Consider the following 24,226-nt stretch of genomic DNA (forward strand, 5'->3'; position numbering starts at 1 on the left):
AAGGCACTATGGAGGACTCGAGCTGTGAGGCAATATGGGCAGAACTCAGAAATAGGAAGGGTGCGGTAACAATGTTGGGGCTGTACTACAGGCCTCCCAACAGCGAGCATGAGATAGAGGTACAAATATGTAAACAGATTATTGAAAGATGTAGGAGCAACAGGGTGGTGGTGATAGGAGATTTTAATTTTCCCAACATTGACTGGGATTCACTTAGTGTTAGAGGTTTCGATGGAATAGAATTTGTAAGGAGCATCCAGGAGGGTTTTCTCGAGCAGTATGTAAATAGTCCAACTCGGGAAGGGGCCATACTGGACCTGGTGTTGGGGAATGAGCCGGGCCAGGTGGTTGAAGTTTCAGTAGGGGACTACTTTGGGAATAGTGATCACAATTCCGTAAGTTTTAGAATACTCATGGACAAAGACGAGAGTGGTCCTAAAGGAAGAGTGCTAAATTGGGGGAAGGCCAACTATACCAAAATTCGGCAGGAGCTGGGGAATGTAGATTGGGAGCAGCTGTTTGAAGGTAAATCCACATTTGATATGTGGGAGGCTTTTAAAGAGAGGTTGATTAGCGTGCAGGAGAGACATGTTCCTGTGAAAATGAGGGGTAGAAATGGCAAGATTAGGGAACCATGGCTGACAGGTGAAATTGTGAGACTAGCTAAGAGGAAAAAGGAAGCATACATAAGGTCTAGGCGGCTGAAGAAAGACGAAGCTTTGAAAGAATATCGGGATTGTAGGCGCAATCTGAAACGAGGAATTAAGAGGGCTAAAAGGGGTCATGAAATATCTTTAGCAAACAGGGTTAAGGAAAATCCCAAAGCCTTTTATTCATATATAAGGAGCAAGAGGGTAACTAGAGAAAGGATTGGCCCACTCAAGGACAAAGGAGGAAAATTATGCGTGGAGTCAGAGAAAATGGGTGAGATTCTAAACGAGTACTTTGCATCGGTATTCACCGAGGAGAGGGACATGACAGATGTTGAGGTTAGGGACAGATGTTTGATTACTCTAGGTCAAGTCGGCATAAGGAGGGAGGAAGTGTTGGGTATTCTAAAAGGCATTAAGGTGGACAAGTCCCCAGGTCCGGATGGGATCTATCCCAGGTTACTGTGGGAAGCGAGAGAGGAAATAGATGGGGCCTTAACAGATATCTTTGCAACATCCTTAAACACAGGTGAGGTTACCGGAGGACTGGAGAATTGCTAATGTTGTCCCCTTGTTTAAGAAGGGTAGCAGGGGTAATCCAGGTAATTATAGACCGGTGAGCCTGACGTCAGTGGTAGGGAAGCTGCTGGAGAAGATACTGAGGGATAGGATCTATTCCCATTTGGAAGAAAATGGGCTTATCAGTGATAGGCAACATGGTTTTGTGCAGGGAAGGTCATGTCTTACCGACTTAATAGAATTCTTTGAGGAAGTGACAAAGTTGATTGATGAGGGAAGGGCTGTAGATGTCGTATACATGGACTTCAGTAAGGCGTTTGATAAGGTTCCCCATGGTAGGCTGATGGAGAAAGTGAAGGCGCATGGGGTCCAAGGTGTACTAGCTAGATGGATAAAGAACTGGCTGGGCAACAGGAGACAGAGAGTAGCAGTGGAAGGGAGTTTCTCAAAATGGAGACGTGTGACCAGTGATGTTCCACAGGGATCCGTGCTGGGACCACTGTTGTTTGTGATATACATAAATGATTTGGAGGAAAGTATAGGTGGTCTGATTAGCAAGTTTGCAGACGACACTAAGATTGGTGGAGTAGCAGATAGTGAAGGGGACTGTCAGAGAATACAGCAGAATATAGATAGACTGGAGAGTTGGGCAGAGAAATGGCAGATGGAGTTCAATCAGGGCAAATGCGAGGTGATGCATTTTGGAAGATCCAATTCAAGAGTGAACTATACAGTAAATGGAAAAGTCCTGGGGAAAATTGATGTACAGAGAGATTTGGATGTTCAGGTCCATTGTTCTCTGAAGGTGGCAACGCAGGTCAATAGAGTGGTCAAGAAGGCATACGGCATGCTTTCCTTCATCGGACGGGGTATTGAGTACAAGAGTTGGCAGGTCATGTTACAGTTGTATAAGACTTTGGTTCGGCCACATTTGGAATACTGCGTGCAGTTCTGGTCGCCGCATTACCAAAAGGATGTGGATGCTTTGGAGAGGGTGCAGAGGAGGTTCACCAGGATGTTGCCTGGTATGGAGGGCGCTAGCTATGAAGAGAGATTGAGTAGATTAGGATTATTTTCATTAGAAAGACGGAGGTTGACGGGGGACCTGATTGAGGTGTACAAAATCATGAGAGGTATAGACAGGGTGGATAGCAAGAAGCTTTTTCCCAGAGTGGGGGATTCAATTACTAGGGGTCACGAGTTCAAAGTGAAAGGGGAAAAGTTTAGGGGGGATATGCGTGGAAAGTTCTTTACGCAGAGGGTGGTGGGTGCCTGGAACGCGTTGCCAGTGGAGGTGGTAGACGCGGGCACGATAGCGTCTTTTAAGATGTATTTAGACAGATACATGAATGGGCAGGAAGTAAAGAGATACAGACCCTTAGAAAATAGGCGACAGGTTTAGATAGAGGATTTGGATCGGTGTAGGCTTGGAGGGCCGAAGGGCCTGTTCCTGTGCTGTAATTTTCTTTGTTCTTTGTCCCGTGTAGAGACTATCCATGTAGAATTCACAGTATAGAGACCTACCCTGTGGCAGTTACAGTATAGAGATGAGCCTTTTGGACTGCACAGTGTCAGGGCTAGCCCCATAGAATGCATAGTTCTGTAGAATGTACTATGTAGGGAGAAGCCTGATAGAATGTACAGTATAGGGGCCAGCCCTGTAGAAAGCACAATATGGAGACCAGTGCTGTAGAATGTGCAGTCCAAAGACCAACCCATTTGTATGTACAATATAGGGAGCAGCCCTATAAAGAAAACACAATATGGAGACCATCCCAGTAGAATGAACAATATAGAGAGCTGTACTGTGGAATGTACATTACAGAGACCAGCCCTCCAGAGTGCAACATATAGGAACCAGCTGTGTAGTCTGTACGTTATACAAACCAGTCTTGTAGAATGCACAGTGTAGGATGCAGCCCTGTAAAATGTGCAGGATAGTAACAAGCCCTGTAGAATGTATAGTATAGCAATCAGCTCTGTAAAATGTACAGTATAGGGACCAGCATTGTAGAATGTACAGTTATAGGGAGCAACCCTGTAGAATGTACAGTATAGGGGTGATCCATGTAGGATGTACAGTATAGGAAACTGTAGAGTGTATAGTATGGGGACTAGCCCTGTAGAATGTATAGTATAGCAATCAGCCCTGTGGAATGTACAGTATAGGGTCCATCCCTGTAGAATGTACCAAATAGGGACCAGACCTGAAGACTGTACAGACCAGCTCTGTAGAATTTACGGTATAGAGAACAGCCCTATCGAATGCACAGTACAGGGACCTATCCTGTAGAAGTTACAGCATAGGGAACATGCCTGTAAACTGAACAGTATAGGGACCAACGGTGTTGAATGTACACTATAGGGAGCAGCCCTGTAGGATATACAGTATAGAAACCAGCCTGTAAAATGTAAAGTACAGAGACCAGGCTTGGTCAGTATAGGGACCAGCTCTGTGAAATTTACAGTATAGAGACCAACCCTGTAGAATGTGCAGTATAGGGTCAAGCTGTGTAGAATATAGAGTATAGGGACCTACCTTGTAGAATAGACAATCTCGGAACCAGCTCTGTAGAATACAACAAACCCTGTAGAGTATGGGGACTAGCCCTGTAGAATGTATAGTATAGCAATCAGCCCTGTAGGATGCACAGTATAGGGACCAGTCCTATAGGATGTACAGTATAGGGACCAGCCCTGTAGAATGTACAGTACAGGGACCAGCCTGTAGAATGGACAATCTTGGGACCAGCTCTGTAGAATACAACATATAGAGACTACCCCTGCAGAGTGTAGAGTATGGGGACTAGCCCTGTAGAATGTAAAGTACACAGACCAGCCCTGTAAGATGTACAGTATAGGGGCCAGGCCTGAAGAATGGACAGTACGGAGACCAGCCCTGTTGAATGTACAGTACAGCAGTGTGCCCTGTAGAATTCACAGTATAGGGAACAACCCTGTAGTAAAGAATAGTGAACAGCCTTGAAAAATGCACAGCATAGAGACCAACCCTGTAGAATGTGCAGTATAGGGAGCAGCCTGTAGAATGTACAATATGGATATCAGCCCTGTGGAATTTATGGTATAAAAACCAGCCCTGTAGAATGTACAATATCGGCAACAGCCATGTAGAAAGCACAATACAGCGACCATCTCAGTAGAATGCACAACATAGAGAGCAGTACTGTGGAATGTACATTACAGAGACCAGCCCTCTAGAATGCAACATATAGGAACCAGCCCTGTACAGTGTACAGTATAGGGAGTGGCCCTGTAAAATGTACGGTATAGGAACAAACCTTGCAGAATGTATAGTATAGGGACTAGCCCTGTAGAATATACAGTATAGGAAGCAGCCCTGTAGAATGTACAAAAGCACTGAATTATTGAATCGTAGAATTGTTGCAGCACAGAAGGAGGCCATTCGGCCCGCCAGGTCCTTGCCGACTCTCCGCAAGAGCAGCTCAGCTAGTCCCACTCAGCGAGGCCCTTTCCCCACAGCCCTGTAAATCTTTTCTCTGCAGTTACTTATTCAATTCCCTTTTGAAAGCCCCAATTGAATCTGCCTCCTTAGGTAGTGCATTCCAGATCCTAATCAAAAAGCTTTTCCTCGTCTCTGTTAATTCTTTTGCCGATCATTTTAAATCGGTGTCCTCTGGTTCTCAACCCTTTCGCCAACAGGAACAGTTTCTCTCTCTATCTACTCTGTTCAGACCCCTCATGAATTTGAATATCTCTATCAAATCTCCTCTCAACTTTCTCTTCTCTAAGGAGAACAGCCACAGCGTCGCCAATCTATCCATGTTCCTCATCCCCAGAACTATTCTTGTAAATCTTTCCTGTATCCTCTCTCATGCCTTCACATCCTTCCTAAAGTGCAATGCCGAAAATTGGAAACAAAATACTCCAGTTCAGGCTGAACCTGAGTTTTATAGAGGTTCACCATAACTTCCTTGCTTTTGTACTCTGTGCCTCTATTTATAAAGCCCAGGATCACGTATGACTTATTAACCACTTTCTCAACCTGCTCTGTCACCTTTATCGATTTGTGTACGTATACACCCAGGTCACCCTGTTCCTGCACCACCTTTAGAATTGTATCCTTTAGCTTATACTGCCTGTCCTCATTCTTCCTACCAAAATGTATCTCTTCACACTCCTCTGCATTAAATTTCATCTGCCATCTGTCCGCTCATTCTACCAGCATGTCTATATCCTCTTGAAGTTTATCACTATCCTCCTCACAGTTCACAATACTTCCAGGTTTTGTGTCATCTGGAAATTTTGTCCTGTACACCCAAGTCTAGGTCATTAATATAGATCAAGAAAAGCAGTGGTCCTAGTACTGACCCCTGGGGAACCCCACTATATACTTTCCTCCAGACTGTTCACCACTACTCTCTGTTTACTGTCACACAGCCAACTTCATATCCATACTGCCACTGTTCCTTTTATTCCATGAACCTTGACTTTCCTGACAAGCCTATTATGTGGCACTTTATCAAACACCTTTGAAGTCCACATACACCACATCAACCATATTACCCTTATCAACCCGCTGTTAACCTCATCAAAAATTCAATCAAATTAGTTAAACACTATGTGCCTTTAACAAATCCCCTTTTAGGTTCCTAATTGTCCCCAGGCCTCCTCTTACTACTCTTTTACTATTTATAAGGCTATAGAAGACTTTTGGATTCCCCTTTGTTAGCTGCCAGTCTCTTCTCATACTCTCACTTTGCCTCTCTTATCTCTTTTCTCACTTCCCCTCTGAACTTTCTGTATTCAGCCTGGTTCTCATTTGTATTATCAACCTGACATCTCTCATATGCACCCTTTTTCTGCTGCATCTTACTCTCTATCTTTTTCATCATCCAGGAAGCTCTGGCTTTGGTTGCCCTACTTTTCCCCCTCATGAGAATGTACCTCAAATGTACCTCAACTATTTCCTCTTTAAAGGCAGCCAATTGTTCCATTACGGTTTTGCCTGCCAATCTTTAATTCCAATTTACCTGGAATAGATCCGTTCTCACCCTGCTGAAATTGACTCTCCCCTAATTAATTATTTTCACTCTAGATTGCTCCTTCTCCTTTCCCATAGCTAAGCTAAAGCTTTTGATACTATGCTCACTGTTTCCTAAAGGTCCCCCTAATGACATTTTAATCCACCTCATTCCCCAGAAGCAGATCCAGCAATGCTGCCTCCTTCATTGGGCTGGAAACAAACTGACCAAGAAAATAGTTCAGGAACTCTTCCCCCTCTCTGCCCTAATGTACAATCTAGGGATCAACCCCATAGAATGTACAGTAAAGGGTCCAGACCTGTAGAATGTAGTTTTGAAAGAGCCCTGTAGAATGCACAATGTAGGGACCAGTCCTGTAGAATTCAAAGTATAGAGAGCAGCCCTATAGAATGTAAAGATTAAGGGCCATCCCTGTAGAATACACAGTATAGGGACCAGCCCTGTAGACTGTAGAATGGACAGTATAGAGCCCAGACCTGTAGTATCTACCATTTAAGGCCAGGTCTGGAGTAGCTTCCATTACGCCTGGTGTACTGGATTACATTGTGTACTTTTCACATTGTGTACTGGATCACAGCTTGCTCTGGACCACATTGTGAACCGCATCACATTGTCTATTGGGTATTAATGCTTACTGGATCACGCTTGAGTATTGGAGCATGGTGAGTCTTGGGTCCCAATGGGCACTGTATCATATTGAGTAGCAATTATATTGTGTACTGGATCATAGTGGGTTATTGGATCATAATATACGTTGGCTTAATATTTTCAAGATACCGACCAAGACTCAAACTTTGAAAGCTGTTGTGATGCTTATTATGTACATTTAAATGCAATGTGCATTCTGCTGGAATGCACGGTGAATGATTCACAAAACTAGGTTCATTACACCATCATCCAGCAGATACTGGTCAGGGGCTATAACTATTTGTCTTTAAGAGCTGCACTTTAAAGGCTAGTAATTATTGTTTTTGCACTAATGAAGGTTTGACTGAGCATTGCATAAGGTTTGTAAGATTTACGAAGCGCAAGTTGGCTAATTTTTTTTCGATGCAAGATAGCATGCGCTATAATGATCGCAAAATGCAGCATCCAATGAAAGCAGAGCATCAATAATCATGGCCAGCACCCTTTTAAAGAAGAGGAAGGTTTGTATAGTGCCTTATCATGTATTGCAAGAACTCAAAGCGCTTAAGAAGCAACGGTTTATTTTCAGAGTGGTATGACTGTTATGTTGGCAAATGCAGCAGCCAATTTGCAAACAGCAAATGAGATGAATGATCAGTTAATCTGTTTTTGGTGGTGTAGGTTGAGCGCTAAGCAGCCGCTTAAAGCATTGAAATTGCGCATGTCAGCCCAGTGCAGCTGTTTCCACAGCAATTTTCCTCGGACAATGGAGTGAACCAGGCACAGGAAGTACCATTTTGACAACCAGGCGCTAAAGGCTTTAATAAAAGGAGTGAGCGAACATATACCTGCATGGAGGGCCGCTCCTCCTCAAACACCTGGTTCAGCAGGTATGGAAAGAAATCGTGGAGCATGTAAATGCTGTTACCAGAGCTCTCGGGACCTGGCAAGATGTCAGGAAGAAGATGGCAGATCTCAAGAAATCGGCTAAGGTAAGTCAATAATATTCATATGCACCTGCCATAAATGGACATGCAAGAAAGTCAACTCTGGCAAACTTCTCATCCTTTCTTGCTTCTCTATGAAAACTGGTATGAGGAGGCTAACCAGTGCAGCACTGCCATGCGATACAAGGGCAATGAATGGTTAGCGTGAATGGGGATATTTATTTATAAGAGAGATATAGTTCTTAAGTGCTTATGCAAATTTGTGTGCACAGCAACAATTCGAAAAAGGGGATTTAGACAATGACTGTTTGGAAGTGAACCTAGCAGGGTGATACCCATTCAATGAAAACATCTAGTATGTCACAGAAACTGTACAACTGCATGTCATTGTCAGTGCTCTGTGTACATTCAATATATCAATACTGTTCTTCTACTTGCAGGACAAGATGGCCTTCAATCAGCGAGAACAGTGCTGCACTGGACCCAGCCAATACAAGCCCCCTACCCTATCCAAGACGCCACTTTGGAAATAATATGCGGGGAGATTATAGAGGGAGTGGGGGACGACAAAGCTGGAAGCTTCCGACGAGTTCATGGCTAGTACTATAATATTCATGTTATATCATTTTTGTCCTGTTGAATGACTGTCATTCAGGTACATGCTTACCCTAAATAACAGTGCAGGTAATACCATGGAATGATACGTTATCTTCTCTTTTCACAGAAATGGAGAAACAGAGTGTAGCAACATCCAGTGTCTGCGAGAAAGGCCACAACTCACAGCACTCTGTATCACAATCACTCTCTGCCAAACATCAAGTACAGTTACACACACCATTGGAGGTAGATAGTGAGGTTCAGGAGGGGTCTCGGGGTAAGTCACAACTCACAGGCGATGAGGAGCAGGTGGTGTTGGTATCGCAGGCCAGGCATCTGCTGATCAAAAGTCCAGCATGGTTACTGGCCCTGCTGTGACACTTGGGGATTTTGACCTCACAGGACCTGCTTACAAGCAGACATTTCTGTCTGAGCAAATTATCCAGCTGAGCCACTTGTGTATATGGAACAATCACTGCAAGATCTTGAAAGGATTGTGGAGGAGTACAGTACCTAGATCTGTGCAGTCATGGATGAATGGTTGTCTGCATTGCAGTTGTCCATGAAGTGTATGGTAACTCTAGTGGCATCTGCTGTGGAATCCCCAGGATGCAAGTCATAGGCACAGTGGGGGCATCTCTCATGAATGCTCACACTACCACTATAGAGACCTTGGGCTCAAGTCTTAAAGATGCCCTTTTTGCCAGCTTCAGCACAGTTGGAGATTGGATACAGACAACTTTGAGTAAGGATTCATAGACCTTATAGATGCCCAAAATTCTGTTCCCACATCAGTGAACATGTTGAGGGGCTGCCCGGTGGCAGGTAGTAGTTAAAGAGCAGATTATTGACTCTAATGATGATCCAAGCCATCAAGCATCCGTACACAAGTAGCAGTAGAAATGCCAGAAAGTAGATAGGAACAGGCAGCTAGAACAGCTGTAGACATGACAGAGGCACATGTGAAGCTACTGGAATCCTTACCACATGGAGATCTCGTGCCACTACAATTCCAACAGCCTGATAATGGAACCCAGCAGCCAGACAACACGCTTACTCCTTCCGAGAGGGAATCACTGAGGCGGAGACGAGGTAGGCCAGGTGTTGTACCCCACAACAAGCCACAGGTACAATGGGGAAACACTGACACAATTCACTGAACACATAATAGTTGGAATAAAAACATTAGATTTGATTTGTACATTGTTCTGTGTGTGTTCATTTGCTGGCTCGGTGTCATATTTTGTTTTATAATGCTCCTGTAGCACCTTGTTGTTTATTTGTCTTCGGTCAGAATATAACAGGATCCTGGATTCAGATGGGAATATGTGATATTTGAGGATCTGCAGAGGAAAGTGCAACTGCAGTTGGTTTAGGGATGTCTCATTTATATATGTGGATAGCAGTTTTATTACATGGGACAGCACTGGCACTCACTGGAAGACAGCTTGGATTGGTGGCTGTGCACCAGCCTTTCCTGCTGCACTGCTGGCTCTGCAGTTGTTTCTTTGTTCACACTGTCAAACTTTTGTTTTGTCATACCTTTGGCCTTCTGTTCTTCCCCAATGGTGAGATGTCTTTGCAAACTGAAAGAAGGAAAAAAAACTTGCATGTATAGCACTCACCTCACATTGTCCCAAGTGTTTCATTGCCAATAAATTGCTTCTAAAAGGCAGTCACTGTTGTTATGTAGGCAAATGCGGCAAACAATTTTGCGCACAAGATCGCACAAATGGCAAATGAGATAGCTGACCAGTTAATCTGCTTTTGGTGGTGTTGGTTGAGGCATATAAATATTGGCGAGGACACCAGGAGAACTCTGTGCTTTTCTTTGAATAGTGCCATGGATCTTTTGCATCCACCTGAACAGACAGCACTCCACTGGAAGTGTTAATCTGGACCATGTGATCAAGTCCTGGAGTGGTACTTGAACCCATAACTTTTTGATTCAAAGAATGGAATGCTAGCAACTGAGCCAAGCTGGCACAGCAAAATTGTTTCGCAGTTTATGAATGGTTATTCATGAGACCCTGGGAGAGCTGTGCTGTAAGGTATCATTTGATCAGTCAAGACGTCTGAAACACTGCTTTAAGATCCCAGTGGTATGTTCTATAATTATCCTGACTGTAGCAGGAGCCTCATTGTACCCATGGCTCTGCTGCTGTCTGTAATTGGTGAATGGATATCATGAACCCTGCTTGCAGAGAGTGTTCTTGGTTTCCCAGGAGCCATCCTTCCATTCCTCCTTCCCCTTTGAGTTCCTGGGTAAGCAGGCATTCCACTGCATCACTCTGTGCTGGGGGAGCCACATACCAGCTGGACTCTGATGGAATAAAATCCCTTTCTGTTCATTCAGGGCACAGCATTGTGTATGGGGGCCTCAAATTGCTGCTGTTGGTCCATGGCTAAACTAATGATGTGGTTGAACCCGCTGAATAATGCGCCTGTTGCCGCCTTGATAAATTTGTGGTCAGCAAACTGGCCCATTCCTAACCTGGAAGGAACAGAACAGGTAAAAGTTGAAGAACTTGGACAATTTGGCCATTGGCAGTGCCATATGAATGTGTCCAGAAGTCGTCATTGGTAGTGCTCTATCACAGCCTCCTAACTTACCCTCAGCCTCCTATACCAACATTGCTCAATCATACATAGGTCATTGTGCCTGGATTGGTAACCCAATATGTTCCAGTGCAATGTCAATGTCCTCCTTCTGGGCAACCTTACATGCCAGACTGTCACTTACGTTCTTGCTGCTCCCCCTCAGCTAATTGAATGCAAGTGATGCACTGATTCCAACATACGTGCTGTCCCAAACAGCTGCAGTTGTAACTCTCTTCTGTAGCAGATGAGTAAAGCGAAGCAAGGGTGGGAACATACTGCATGTGAAAAATGGTGTGAGTAGAATTTAAGGATCAACTATGCAGGATTTAACCAGGTTTACACATGGATTCAGCACTGTAACGCTGCACAGCCACTTCGTCCCGGCAACAAAGATGAATTAAGAGTGTGCTGTACCACCACACTCCTGAAATTACCAACACCTGGAGCAGGGGTGTTAACAGTGACACCAACAGCCATTTCCAACCTTAAGATATTTGAAAGAACTGGTGCATCGAAGACATTCTGATATGTAATCCCCATTTTGCTTTTCCTTCCAGGGCGAGCCTGGCAAACAAGGAGCTCCTGGTTCTGCTGGTGATCGAGGCCCCCCTGGCCCAGTTGGTCCACCTGGTCTTACTGGTCCTTCTGGTGAACCTGGACGTGAGGTTTGTAAATATTTCATATCGTGATTCTACAGATATGTTATTTTTGTTTTGTGTTCTATTGTGAGTTTGACTGCTCTGTATCTTCTGACAGGGCAACCCTGGTGCTGATGGTCCTCCCGGTCGTGATGGTGCAACTGGTATGAAGGTGAGATAAATAAATTGTACATTAACACTGAAGGGAATTAGTGAGTTTTTTTTTACAATGGGCTTGAAATTAGTTGTACATAAATTCAGAGATTTAAATATAAAAATGTTCACAAACCCATTAAACTGAGTATCAGGAAGAACACAGTTAGTTACAAAATAAAGCTCCCTCTGTCCCAGTAACCTGCCTGAGCCCCAATCTCAGAAGACCACCCACCCTCAGAGCTGAGTGAGATCAGTGCCAAATTGGGAGCACTTTGTACTGTGATAGGAACTGAATTTGCATTGGTCTCTGTTTGAATCACCACAGTTAGTGTTTGAAGGTGAGATCACATCAACATTTAACAATGGGTTAGATAGGTGTCTGAAAGGAAGGGGAATACAGGGATATGGGAACAGGGCAGGCATACGGGACTTGGATTACTTCTCTTCTTGTTGTGTCACTGCACCTTCCCTGGCCGCTGTTCCACACAGGCACTGGCTTGAGAGTTGAAGACCTTCAGATCTTCAGGGCTGCGTAGCTCTGGCAGTAGAGGGCATTCTAGATGTTTCATTGTTTGGGATGCCTCTCCACAGTCACAGTCGACAGGATCGTTTGGCTGTATCCCCACTCCCGAATAAGGGCTTTGCAGTGGCTGACACCAGTCCTGAGGTGATTGAGACATAGCCAAGTAGGCCATGTTTCTTTGGCTCCTGATGGGAGGGATTCCTCTGGGTCATTAGACAAGTTGTGTGCCTTTGTCTGTAGATGTGCTGACCAATCAGCAAAGCAGCAGCTGTGGGGGTTACAGTCTAGGGGCTGGACAGGATGTAAGAAGCTGCCCCTCGACTTGAGCCTCTTTGTTGCGGGCTCTTTCTGGAAGAGAGGATGACCAGGGTCACCAGTCTGCTTTGTCTGTTCTACTCTTGATGTAACTTGTCTCCTTATGGCGGGTGGAGCAATACCAGCAAGCAGGTACAGATTATCCACTTTAGTAGCTTTCAGGCAGCCAGTAATAACTCTGCTAGCTGCATCAAGGACTGGATCCAACATCTTGGCATGGGAGCGTTCCCAGGCTGGGCAGGGTTTAGATTACTGATCATGCAGAGGTTAAACACCAACACAGGCTGGTTAGGCCAAATAGCCTGTTTCCAGGCTGTTTGTAATTTCTGAATAATTCTATGTAATTCGATGAAACTATCTGAACTCATACAACATAGGACTCTTAGAGTTCACAGAAAATGAAGACTTTTATCTCATCAGTCTGGGCTAAAGTTGAACCAAGACCCCAGAGACAAAAGGCAAAAACTAACCCATTGCACGTGGCCTAGTTCCTTGGAAATTAAATGCTTAAACATCCAAACATTGAACATTAGCAACCATGATGCCTATCTTTGCTTCCTGCAATGAAAGAACAGCAAGTGCAAGCAGAACTCCTGCACATGTCTGAAAATGTATTAAAGTGTGTGAATTTGCTACAATCAGGATTCCCGTTCCACAACATTGCAATTAGTAGTAAAAACGATACATGAAAAGAAGAAAATGCTTAGACAGTGGTTAAAAGCTGTCCAAACAGATAATTAGTTAGTTTCCATTACAAATTAAGTGGACAACTAAACAATATAATGGATTAACTATAACTGATGAATAAATGGCTTATTCCTTGATTAATTAAAAGTTCAGTAAGCATTGCTGAAATTATTCAGAAGAACCATATTGTTCATATTCTTTATCTTGTGTTCAAGTTCAGAGTTGTGATAATATGTATTGAGTTCACTTTTATAAATGCATGGGTAATGCCATGACAGACCAAGGAAGAGGTTCACACACAGAATGCTTGTGCCCAGACAATGTCAACCCCGGAAAGGTGGGGAGGGACTCCATTAATCCTAAATAGGGCCAGTGCTGTATTGATTGATGGGAAGGGCCATGTCCCAATATCAGACAAAAAAAGCTTCTTGTACCTCAAAGATTAACTGTGTTAGCCAGAGACGGTTATGTACCCAGATATTACCAGTGTCAAACATAGAGGGAGGAATATATAGACTTAGTTAATACAAGTTCCAGGCAGACAGGAGGCTCCATGAACCCTAAATATTGCCAGTGCGAGAAAGGGATGGTCATGTACTCTAAATATAACCAGGGCCAGAGCAGGATGGGAATGTGCTATAGATATTACCAGTGCCAGCCAGAGAAGAATTAGCGTGTACCCAGTTTTTACCAGTGCCAGAGAGGGATAGGGCATTTGCCCATTATTACCAGCGCCAGAGAGGGATGGGCATGTGCCTAGTTATTACCAGTGCTAGAGAGGGATGGGCATTTGCCAAGGTATTATCAGTGCCAGAGAGGGATGGGCATTTTCCCAGTTATTACCAGTGCCAGAGAGGGATGGGCATTTCCCCAGGTATTATCAGTGCCAGAGAGGGATGGGGCATTTGCCCATTATTACCAGCGCCAGAGAGGGATGGGCATGTGCCTAGTTATTACCAGTGCTAGAGAGGGATGGGCATTTGCCAAGGTATTATCAGTGCCAGAGAGGGATGGGCATTTTCCCAGTTATTACCAGTGCCAGAGAGGGATGGGCATTTCCCCAGGTATTATCAGTGCCAGAGAGGGATGGGCATTTCTCCAGGTATTATCAGTGCCAGAGAGGGATGGGCATTTCCCCAGGTATTATCAGTGCCAGAGAGGGATGCGCATTTCCTCAGGTATTATCAGTGCCAGAGAGGGATGGGCATTTCTCCAGGTATTATCAGTGCCAGAGAGGGATGGGCATTTCCCCAGGTATTATCAGTGCCAGAGAGGGACGGGCATTTCTCCAGGTATTATCAGTGCCAGAGAGGGATGGGCATTTCCCCAGGTATTATCAGTGCCAGAGAGGGACGGGCATTTCTCCAGGTATTATCAGTGCCAGAGAGGGATGGGCATTTCCCCAGGCATTATCAGTGCCAGAGAGGGATGGGCATTTCTCCAGGTATTATCAGTGCCAGAGAGGGATGGGCATTTTCCCAGTTATTACCAGTGCTAGAGAGGGATGGGCATTTCCCCAGTTATTATCAGTGCCAGAGAGGGATGGGCATTTCTCCAGGTATTACCAGTGCTAGAGAGGGATGGGCATTTCCCCAGTTATTATCAGTGCCAGAGAGGGATGGGCATTTCTCCAGGTATTATCAGTGCCAGAGAGGGATGGGCATTTCCCCAGGCATTATCAGTGCCAGAGAGGGATGCGCATTTCCTCAGGTATTATCAGTGCCAGAGAGGGATGGGCATTTCCCCAGGTATTATCAGTGCCAGAGAGGGATGCGCATTTCCTCAGGTATTATCAGTGCCAGAGAGGGATGGGCATTTCTCCAGGCATTATCAGTGCCAGAGAGGGATGGGCATTTCCCCAGGTATTATCAGTGCCAGAGAGGGACGGGCATTTCTCCAGGTATTATCAGTGCCAGAGAGGGATGGGCATTTCCCCAGGTATTATCAGTGCCAGAGAGGGACGGGCATTTCTCCAGGTATTATCAGTGCCAGAGAGGGATGGGCATTTCCCCAGGCATTATCAGTGCCAGAGAGGGATGGGCATTTCTCCAGGTATTATCAGTGCCAGAGAGGGATGGGCATTTTCCCAGTTATTACCAGTGCCAGAGAGGGATGGGCATTTCCCCAGGTATTATCAGTGCCAGAGAGGGATGGGCATTTCTCCAGGTATTATCAGTGCCAGAGAGGGATGGGCATTTCCCCAGGTATTATCAGTGCCAGAGAGGGATGGGCATTTCCCCAGGTATTATCAGTGCCAGAGAGGGGTGGGCATTTCTCCAGGTATTATCAGTGCCAGAGAGGGATGGGCATTTCCCCAGGTATTATCAGTGCCAGAGAGGGATGCGCATTTCCTCAGGTATTATCAGTGCCAGAGAGGGATGGGCATTTCTCCAGGTATTATCAGTGCCAGAGAGGGATGCGCATTTCCTCAGGTATTATCAGTGCCAGAGAGGGATGGGCATTTCTCCAGGTATTATCAGTGCCAGAGAGGGATGGGCATTTCCCCAGGTATTATCAGTGCCAGAGAGGGACGGGCATTTCTCCAGGTATTATCAGTGCCAGAGAGGGATGGGCATTTCCCCAGGCATTATCAGTGCCAGAGAGGGACGGGCATTTCTCCAGGTATTATCAGTGCCAGAGAGGGATGGGCATTTCCCCAGGCATTATCAGTGCCAGAGAGGGACGGGCATTTCTCCAGGTATTATCAGTGCCAGAGAGGGATGGGCATTTCCCCAGGCATTATCAGTGCCAGAGAGGGATGGGCATTTCCCCAGGTATTATCAGTGCCAGAGAGGGATGGGCATTTCCCCAGGCATTATCAGTGCCAGAGAGGGATGGGCATTTCCCCAGGTATTATCAGTGCCAGAGAGGGATGGGCATTTCCCCAGGTATTATCAGTGCCAGAGAGGGATGGGCATTTCCCCAGGTATTATCAGTGCCAGAGAGGGATGGGCATTTCCCCAGGTATTATCAGTGCCAGAGAGGGATGGGCATTTCCCCAGGTATTATCAGTGCCAGAGAGGGATGGGCATTTCCCCAATTATTATCAGTGCCAGAGAGGGACGGGCATGTGCCTAGTTATTTCCAGTGCCAGAGTGGGATGGACATGTGCCTAGTTATTGCCAGTGCCAGAGTGGGATGGACATGTGCCTAGTTATTGCCAGTGCCAGAGAGGGATGGGCATTTTCCCAGTTATTTCCAGTGCCAGAGAGGGACGGGCATGTGCCTAGTTATTTCCAGTGCCAGAGTGGGATGGACATGTGCCTAGTTATTGCCAGTGCCAGAGAGGGATGGGCATTTTCCCAGTTATTTCCAGTGCCAGAGAGGGACGGGCATGTGCCTAGTTATTTCCAGTGCCAGAGTGGGATGGGTATTTTCCCAGTTATTATCAGTGCCAGAGGGGGATGGACATGTACCTAGTTATTACCAGTGCCAGAGTGGGATGGACATGTGCCTAGTTATTGCCAGTGGCAGAGAGGGACGGGCATGTGCCTAGTTATTACCAGTGCCAGACAGGGATGGGGAATTGCCCAGTTATTGCCAGTGCCAGAGAGGGATGAGCATGTGTTCAGTTATTACCAGTGCCAGACAGAGAGAGGGACTTCATGTACTCCAAACATTAACTGTAGTGGATAGGTGCTCTGCATACCATAGACACAGCCAGTGCCAGGCAAGGACAGAGCTCGCACATTAAGAAATCGTTCTCAATGCTGCCATGGTTAACAAAATTGTGCAGCAGGCTTATGAGACCAAATGGTCTCCTCCTTTTCCTGTGTAGCTGTATGCATGTGAAACACGTATCTTATTTCGAAAAGCTGTTCAATGTTCATTGCTACCCTTTGTAAAGTGCTGCATGCTGTTATTTTATTAGACTTTCCATAACATTTTCAAACATCACAGCTTCCCTATATTATATAGTCTTCTTTTACAAGCCAATAATTAATCACATTTGTAACACCCCCACCCCTATCCCACCCCAAACCACAGCTGTCAGTAAACAGACTTGGGGAATTGGGGCTAAACTGTATCTTGAAACATCATTCTGGTCATTGGTTGTACTTTTGACCGAAAAATTGATTCAAATACTGTCCCATTCAATATGTAAAAATTGTTATGCTATGGTCAATGTTGTGTGATTTAAATGAACTTTTTCTGGTTTTAAAATATTTAGTACATCCTTGTGTATCCTAGGCTGTTAGAATCATAGATATTTATAGCATTGAAGAAAGCCATTCAGCCCATTTTGTCAGTGCCAGCTCTTTGCCAGAGCAATCCAAAACTAATTTCACTGGCCCGCTTTCTCCCAATTGCCTTGTATCTTCCCCTGCTTCAAATATTTATTGAATTATCCCTTAAAAGGGATCTCTACTTCAACCACTCCTTGTGATAAAGCATTCTATGCTCCACAACCCTCCACGTGAAGTAGTGAAAGTTCATTTAGCTATTGAAAAAGATTTCAGGTTCAAACTTGTTGATGATTATTGTCCTCCAGAAATCAGTGATTGGCTGATGATGGCTTTCTCCTTCTTCCTACAGGGTGACCGAGGTCAGACTGGTCCTGCTGGTGCCCCTGGCGCTCCTGGTGCCCCTGGCGCTCCAGGTCCTGTTGGCCCAACTGGCAAACAAGGAAATAGAGGTGAACCTGTAAGTATCAATGTCGTCATAACATTTGTATTGTTTAATTTGCAATAGCAGAAAAATAATTGACATGTAACATCGCCCACACAAGTCAGAAATTTTATATATTCAATTGTTAAATTCCTTACATTCAGTTTTTTACATTTTTACTGAAGGGCCTATCCCTAAGTAACTTTTGTCATGAGTAATCTTTGTATAGACCATTCATTCGGTTTGTATTTTATTGCTGAATTAATAAAGTTACTTTCCTTTGATATAGGGTGCTCAAGGACCAATGGGTCCTTCTGGTCCTGCTGGTGCCCGTGGTATGCCTGTAAGTAATCTTTATAATTTATTATTTTGAAAAATTATCGTGGTTTTTTTTTCAATTAATTAGGATAAACGAGAGGAAAAGTTGGGTTAAAGGTTTAGGTTAACTTTTAATAGAAAGAAGCATTTTATTGCGTCGAGTTGCCTCATGCATGTAGCTGAGGTAATGTTACACACTGCAGAAATAATGGGCAGGATTACAAATGGAGGTGGGCAGCCAATTTAAATATTTAAGGACCCTATTTAGGTTGATTCTTCAGGTCTGCCAGTATTTTGCTGGTGGCGGAGAGGTGTCCCGCCATGTGGGGAGGCCACCAGCCTCATGGAGGCGGCCGTTGGCTGTGGAGGCTTCATGCCCCAAAGAGGGGGCTGTCTGCTTAGCCCCTCTGATTTTTGTTTTACTTACTGCTGTTCCCACTCAATCCCCAAGCTGCATCAGGAGTGCCCACCTCCCCTGGTGGCGCTACCAAGGCTCCAAAGCTGTTGGCCCTCTGTTTAGGCCTGTTATATTATCCCAAAGCGATTTAGTATCTATATTGTTCACGTGTATGTATACATGTGTATCCATAGCGCCACATCAACCACTACTGCACTACAGACTGTGTACCAAACACACATTGTATCTTTCTGCCACACGTGCAGAGATGTGTAAAATATAAGAGATGCAGGCTCCAGTGTCTGTATTAAAAAGTGTGATTATTCTGGGAACCACAAGACATAATATGGTGGCAGAATCGGGAGCCTGCCCGCAGTCCTTAATTGGATGACGAGCTTGGAGGCGGCCATTTAGGAGGGTGCCTCCAGCAAAATTGCTGAGCCAGTCCTGCTGTCGGCAGATGCGGGCCCAGGACCCCCATTTCACCCAGACATCAGGGTCCCGAAGCCCATGGTAAAATCCTGCCCAATGTCTCATTTCACAGCTTCCTGTTTCAGTAATGGCATATAAACTGTCTCAGAGAATGTAGAGAAAGACATTTTGCGAAGATGCAATGCATTCACTCCTGACAAACCAAAGGAAGGCCCCAGGCCTACAATGATACAAACCCTTCACTTATCTTTAAACAGAACTGTCAGTATCAGGATTATGATCAGAATGTCTGATCACAAGCCCATTGAAACACATAGGCCTTTAAATGATACTGCAATACAATTTTTTTATTTTAATGCCCAATTGAATTTCAACTAGCCATGGAAAATTCACACACTGATATTGTCATTCCAAGATCATGTGGTAGCATTTACTTTTGTAAAAACGGATACATTTTTACTCCAAAATGAGAGTGTCATTCTAAATCAATGAGACTTTTCAAGCCTGCTTTAACCTCTTGCATAAATCTCCTCTTCAGGGTCCTCAAGGTCCTCGTGGTGACAAGGGTGAAGCTGGTGAGACAGGTGAAAGAGGACAGAAAGGTCACAGAGGCTTTACTGGTCTGCAGGGTCTACCTGGTCCTCCTGTGAGTATTTTTAACACAGACAACACAATTCAGGACATTGCATTGTAAACCTAGTGGAACTGATTATTTTCACTTTTTATTGACTCCTGTATGCTATCTAACCAATCTTATTTGTAAAGATGCAAGAATTTGCATTCATATTGCATCTCATCGTGTGCTTAGGACACTACAAAGCACTTCACGTTGAATGAATTATTTTGGAGTGTAGTTGCTGTTGTAATTCAGTCAAATGAAGCAACCAAATTGCACTCAGCAAGATCCCATAAATGAAAGATTAACTATAAAATCTATTTTCGGTGATTTTTATTAAGTTAGAACACCAGGAGAATTCCATTGCACATCTTCCAATAGTGCCACAGGATATTTAACATCCACCTGAACAAGCAGACAGGGCCTTGATTTAATGTTTCATCCATCTCTGGTAATGCAGCACTCCCTCAGTACTGCAATAAAACGTCACCCTAGATTACATGCTTCAGTCCTGAAGTGGGACTTGAAGCCACAAACTTCTGACTCAGCACTAAGAGTGACATCAACTTAGCTAGGGGAACATCAATTTCTTATATCAGGACTAATACAAGGAATTGATGCACTCCTGATACTCAGTTGGTGAAGCCAGTGTATAATAGAGTCACACAGATCAGAAGGAACCAGGCTTAATTCCCAGTCTGTGTTGAGTTTGATTATCCAGCAGTGGTGGCAACAGGGGCACAACAATTGGCCTCAGCACCCTCAGGCAAGCGAGGGGTAAAATTATCCAAAGTTCCCATTCCTGATCACTATTCAGTGATCCTCTACTAGGAAGTGCACATATGAACATCATCCTTACAGACAGGATTGACTTTGGCTGTAATGTACCCCTCGTGGTCAAATATCTCTGTGCATTTGTTTAAACATGGATATGTTTAGTGCAGTTTAGTGATAGATTCCATCCTACTGAAAAGAACCTGCACTGTTTCACAGAGCTCTATCTGTACCCATCCTCTTACTCTGTGGGTGGGCACTTGTCTTGTTTAAAGTTTTAAGGATCAAAGGATTAGTTTCTATGTACCAGGTTGAAGGTAGTGGTCGTCTACTGACCAGTGCAAAGGAAATATTTTGAACAAGGCTGGATGAGGGAGCCATATTGCCATTTGCAAATGTTATGTATTGACATCTTATTACCATCACTTGTGGGTGGATATGCAAATGAAAGGGTTAGTATTTAGAGAGAGAAATTGATTTTCCTGTGATCGATCATAAGATTTTTTTAAAAATCAGTTTACAAAGTTTTCAGAATTTGTAGATTTTTGCAAATGGTTCTCAAGGTGCTGGGCAGTGAAACACTTCTCTACTCTTGTACCTAGTGTCAATATTAAGCATCAAGGTCAGATATAGCATTAATCAGATATGGAGTAAGACTACCTCTGCTTTACACTATGCCAGCAACCTCAGAGAGGGCCACCTTCCTCACCATGAGACTATTGCACATTTCTGACTCAAATGTGGTTGACTCTTAACTGCCCTCTGAAATGGCCTTGCAATTCATCAGTTGTCATGAGCAATTCGGGATGGGCAACAAATGCTGGCCTTGCTAGCGACGCCCACATCCCATGAAACAATAAAAAAAATCTACATCAACTATTTTTGTACCTCTTCTGAATGAGTTTGGCAATTTGTGCCAAATGATCCACTATCTTGTCGTCCCAACAAGCACAACGTCAAAATTGCCCAGCTTAATTTTATTAAGTAAGAGAAGTTCTATTGGTCAAGTCTAGGGATGTACTCGGGGCCCAGAGCACTGTGTTAACGATTGTACACTCAACTCCATTGGAAGGCTGTTCCAACTAGGATCAGCTGGTCTTTTCTAGTTAATTGAAAGATACACTGATATTCTGCTGAGTGAATGGTCTATTAGTGATTCCAAAGGAAAAGCTGGTCACCCAGCACCCACCAAATATACACTGGAGCCAAACAAAAACAGCTTGTATTTATATAGTGTCTTTAATGTAATAAAATGTTCCAAGGCATTTAAACATTCCTCAGTGTAAACACACCCATGAAAGCAGAGGTTGATGATAATACATCCCTCAATATTTGTGGCTTCTCTCATTGAGGGTTGTAAAACCAATGGGTTTTGTCCAAGTTAGAAAACAACTTCTATTTTTGGAGGTAAAATTATTTGAATTCTCAGAATTTATTTCCATTTTATTATATAATTTTGTCTCTCATTGTAAAACAGCCCAAGACTTTTAGGAACAGGAAAAGTCCTTCAAGGTTAAGCCCACCTCGTTTTCAATAGATCAACCCCCCACCTACCCATCTTCTCACTATATCCTTCAATCCCTCCTCACCGCTGGTATCAATTAAATCTCTGCACGAACCTACCACGATCCCCATGGCGAGAAATCCAGCTGCCTTGAGGGAGGAATCCCTCTCAGCATTGGCTGCAGTGAGGTCGAGGAGCGCAGTCTAGCCCGGGCGAAAATGGCAGGCAGTTGAGGGCGTGGCTTACAGTCACTGCACCACAAAAACTGAAAAGGGATGCTGCAGTAAAAAGGCAATGGAAAATCATATTTTTAGTAGACATAATTGATTTTACAAAATTTAACATTCAAACATAGTTTTAAAAAGTACAATAATTTTGACCAGATAAATATCACTTCTTAAAATGATTTAAGAAGTTTGATCAATCATGCTGAAAAGTCATAGATTTTACTTTTCAACAAGATTTATCAGACTTTTAAAAGGTTTCATGCAACAAAAAAAAATCCATTTTAACTTTTAAAATGGTATGGGTCTCCACACTAAGTAGTAAAATTTGAAAATAGAATTAATTTGTAATTAGTGGGCAATTAGCCCAAATTTGCACTGGTTCCATACTTGGCATTTGAAGTAGTGAACCCTTGGGAAAAGCCCATCGCAACTTTTGGATTAGTGCAATATAGTGCGTGTGCACTCCGGAGGTTTCAGGACCTCTCCGACATTCAGTAGGGTTGAATGCTGAGCACATTACGGGCACTGCAAAATTTGACCCATTGAATTGCCTCTTGACCCTATTCGTGTCTTGGCCTATCCTTACTCCCAGTGTAAATTTCAACAGAGAAACGGGGTGGAGACCTGGCATAACCTGGTCATGGCCCAAATTCTGTTCCTGCCCACCTAGATTACATGCGTTTGCGGCCCTAAAAGTAGGAACTTTGGGGCTGTGGTCACATGTCAATGAATGGGTTGCTGTGGATCTAGTATTCAGCATTTTATATAGCTCATTCCATTGTTGCATATTTAGTCTGAATATATAAAATTCCTGTTTTCTTTCTTTCCCAGGGTCCTGCTGGTGATCAAGGTGCTGTTGGTGCTGCTGGTCCTGCTGGTCCTAGAGTAAGTATTGCCTTCAGTTTTACACTAGGTTTTCTTTAGGGAAAACATGTGAGAAAATACATCTCCAATACAGGAATTCTGGATAGAGACTGGTAAAGATGCACAGTATGACATCATCAATACTCAGACATCTGTTTAACGATGATGCCCTCCAAATACCACCATTACAAATCTTCTAAGCTTCTCCAAAACATGCAACTCATTTCAGATTAAAAGATGAGGTTATACTGAATTTGTACTATTTAGTGTGCATGGCTGCCTAGTGTTGTGGCCCTGGAATAGCAACTCGGAGGTCGTGCGTTCAAATCCCACGAAGAGAAGTTCTGAAATTCAGTTCAATAAATCTGGTCATTTGTGCCTTGGTATCGGGAAGAATTACTACTGTAAAAACCTCACTGGATCCTTCAGGGAAGTGATCATACCAGCCCTATCTGACCTGGTCTACATGTGGCTCCAGTCCCACACTACTCTGCATGTTCTCTGAAGTGGACCAGCAAGCTACTCAATTATAAACCCCCCCCATTATGGCAACAAGGGATGGGCAATATATTCAGCCTTGCCAATGTCACTCACATCCTGAGAACAAATATAAATAAAATCTAGAAAGCAACGTTCATTGTCTAGGTCTTCACCCCTTTTAAGAAGTATTTTAAATGGTTAATCTGCATTATATTATTTAAAATCTAACAATTATGTTGCTTTTGGTTCACAAAGGATTAAAACATCACTGTTCACAACAACTGGTTTCTAACTGCATTTGTTACTCTCCATTCCAGGGTCCTCCCGGTCCTGTTGGGCCATCTGGTAAAGATGGTGCTAATGGTCTGACTGGTCCCATTGGTCCACCAGGCCCACGTGGTCGTTCTGGTGAAACTGGCCCATCTGTGAGTATCATGTCATCTGCTATCCATTCTCTGTTTACAGCACATTTGATGTCCTTGATTGTCGTCACTGTAACATCATTACGCCTAGCAAGCTTTATACCTGGTGTAAATAACAGATAATCAGCAAGCTCTATCTCTGAAAAAAGTCAATTAAAATAATAGCAAAACAGCAAATAGAATCCTATATGAGTAAACACTTTCTGCTCCTTACTTCCTCACTGTTGAAATCAAGACTCATCCCACTGTCTCTTGCTGTAGCTTATTCTTTCCCATAACTGTGGATCTCCTCACCTCCCT

General features: G+C 44.0%; 2 protein-coding genes across 9 annotated transcripts in view; one reads left to right on the top strand and one right to left on the bottom strand.

The window, feature by feature from the left end:
• col2a1a (collagen, type II, alpha 1a) overlaps positions 1 to 24,226 on the top strand; it is a 105,865-nt gene that overhangs the window by 77,418 nt on the left and 4,221 nt on the right. For all 8 annotated transcript variants that reach the window (XM_068024541.1, XM_068024542.1, XM_068024544.1 and 5 more), the window contains 7 exons: positions 11,523 to 11,630; positions 11,722 to 11,775; positions 17,821 to 17,928; positions 18,182 to 18,235; positions 19,578 to 19,685; positions 22,992 to 23,045; positions 23,822 to 23,929. In XM_068024541.1, the coding sequence (XP_067880642.1) occupies positions 11,523 to 11,630; positions 11,722 to 11,775; positions 17,821 to 17,928; positions 18,182 to 18,235; positions 19,578 to 19,685; positions 22,992 to 23,045; positions 23,822 to 23,929 (594 nt within the window). The remainder of the gene's footprint in view (positions 1 to 11,522; positions 11,631 to 11,721; positions 11,776 to 17,820; positions 17,929 to 18,181; positions 18,236 to 19,577; positions 19,686 to 22,991; positions 23,046 to 23,821; positions 23,930 to 24,226) is intronic.
• The window catches only part of LOC137358561 (transmembrane protein 106C-like), a 66,145-nt gene continuing 64,324 nt past the window's right edge, over positions 22,406 to 24,226 (bottom strand). Inside the window, exon 7 of the mRNA XM_068024549.1 lies at positions 22,406 to 24,029. Coding sequence (XP_067880650.1) covers positions 24,014 to 24,029 — 16 coding nt within the window. The 3' untranslated portion in view covers positions 22,406 to 24,013. The remainder of the gene's footprint in view (positions 24,030 to 24,226) is intronic.

This window comes from Heterodontus francisci, chromosome X (assembly GCF_036365525.1).
Source record: "Heterodontus francisci isolate sHetFra1 chromosome X, sHetFra1.hap1, whole genome shotgun sequence".
In the NCBI taxonomy this organism is placed as follows: domain Eukaryota; kingdom Metazoa; phylum Chordata; class Chondrichthyes; order Heterodontiformes; family Heterodontidae; genus Heterodontus; species Heterodontus francisci.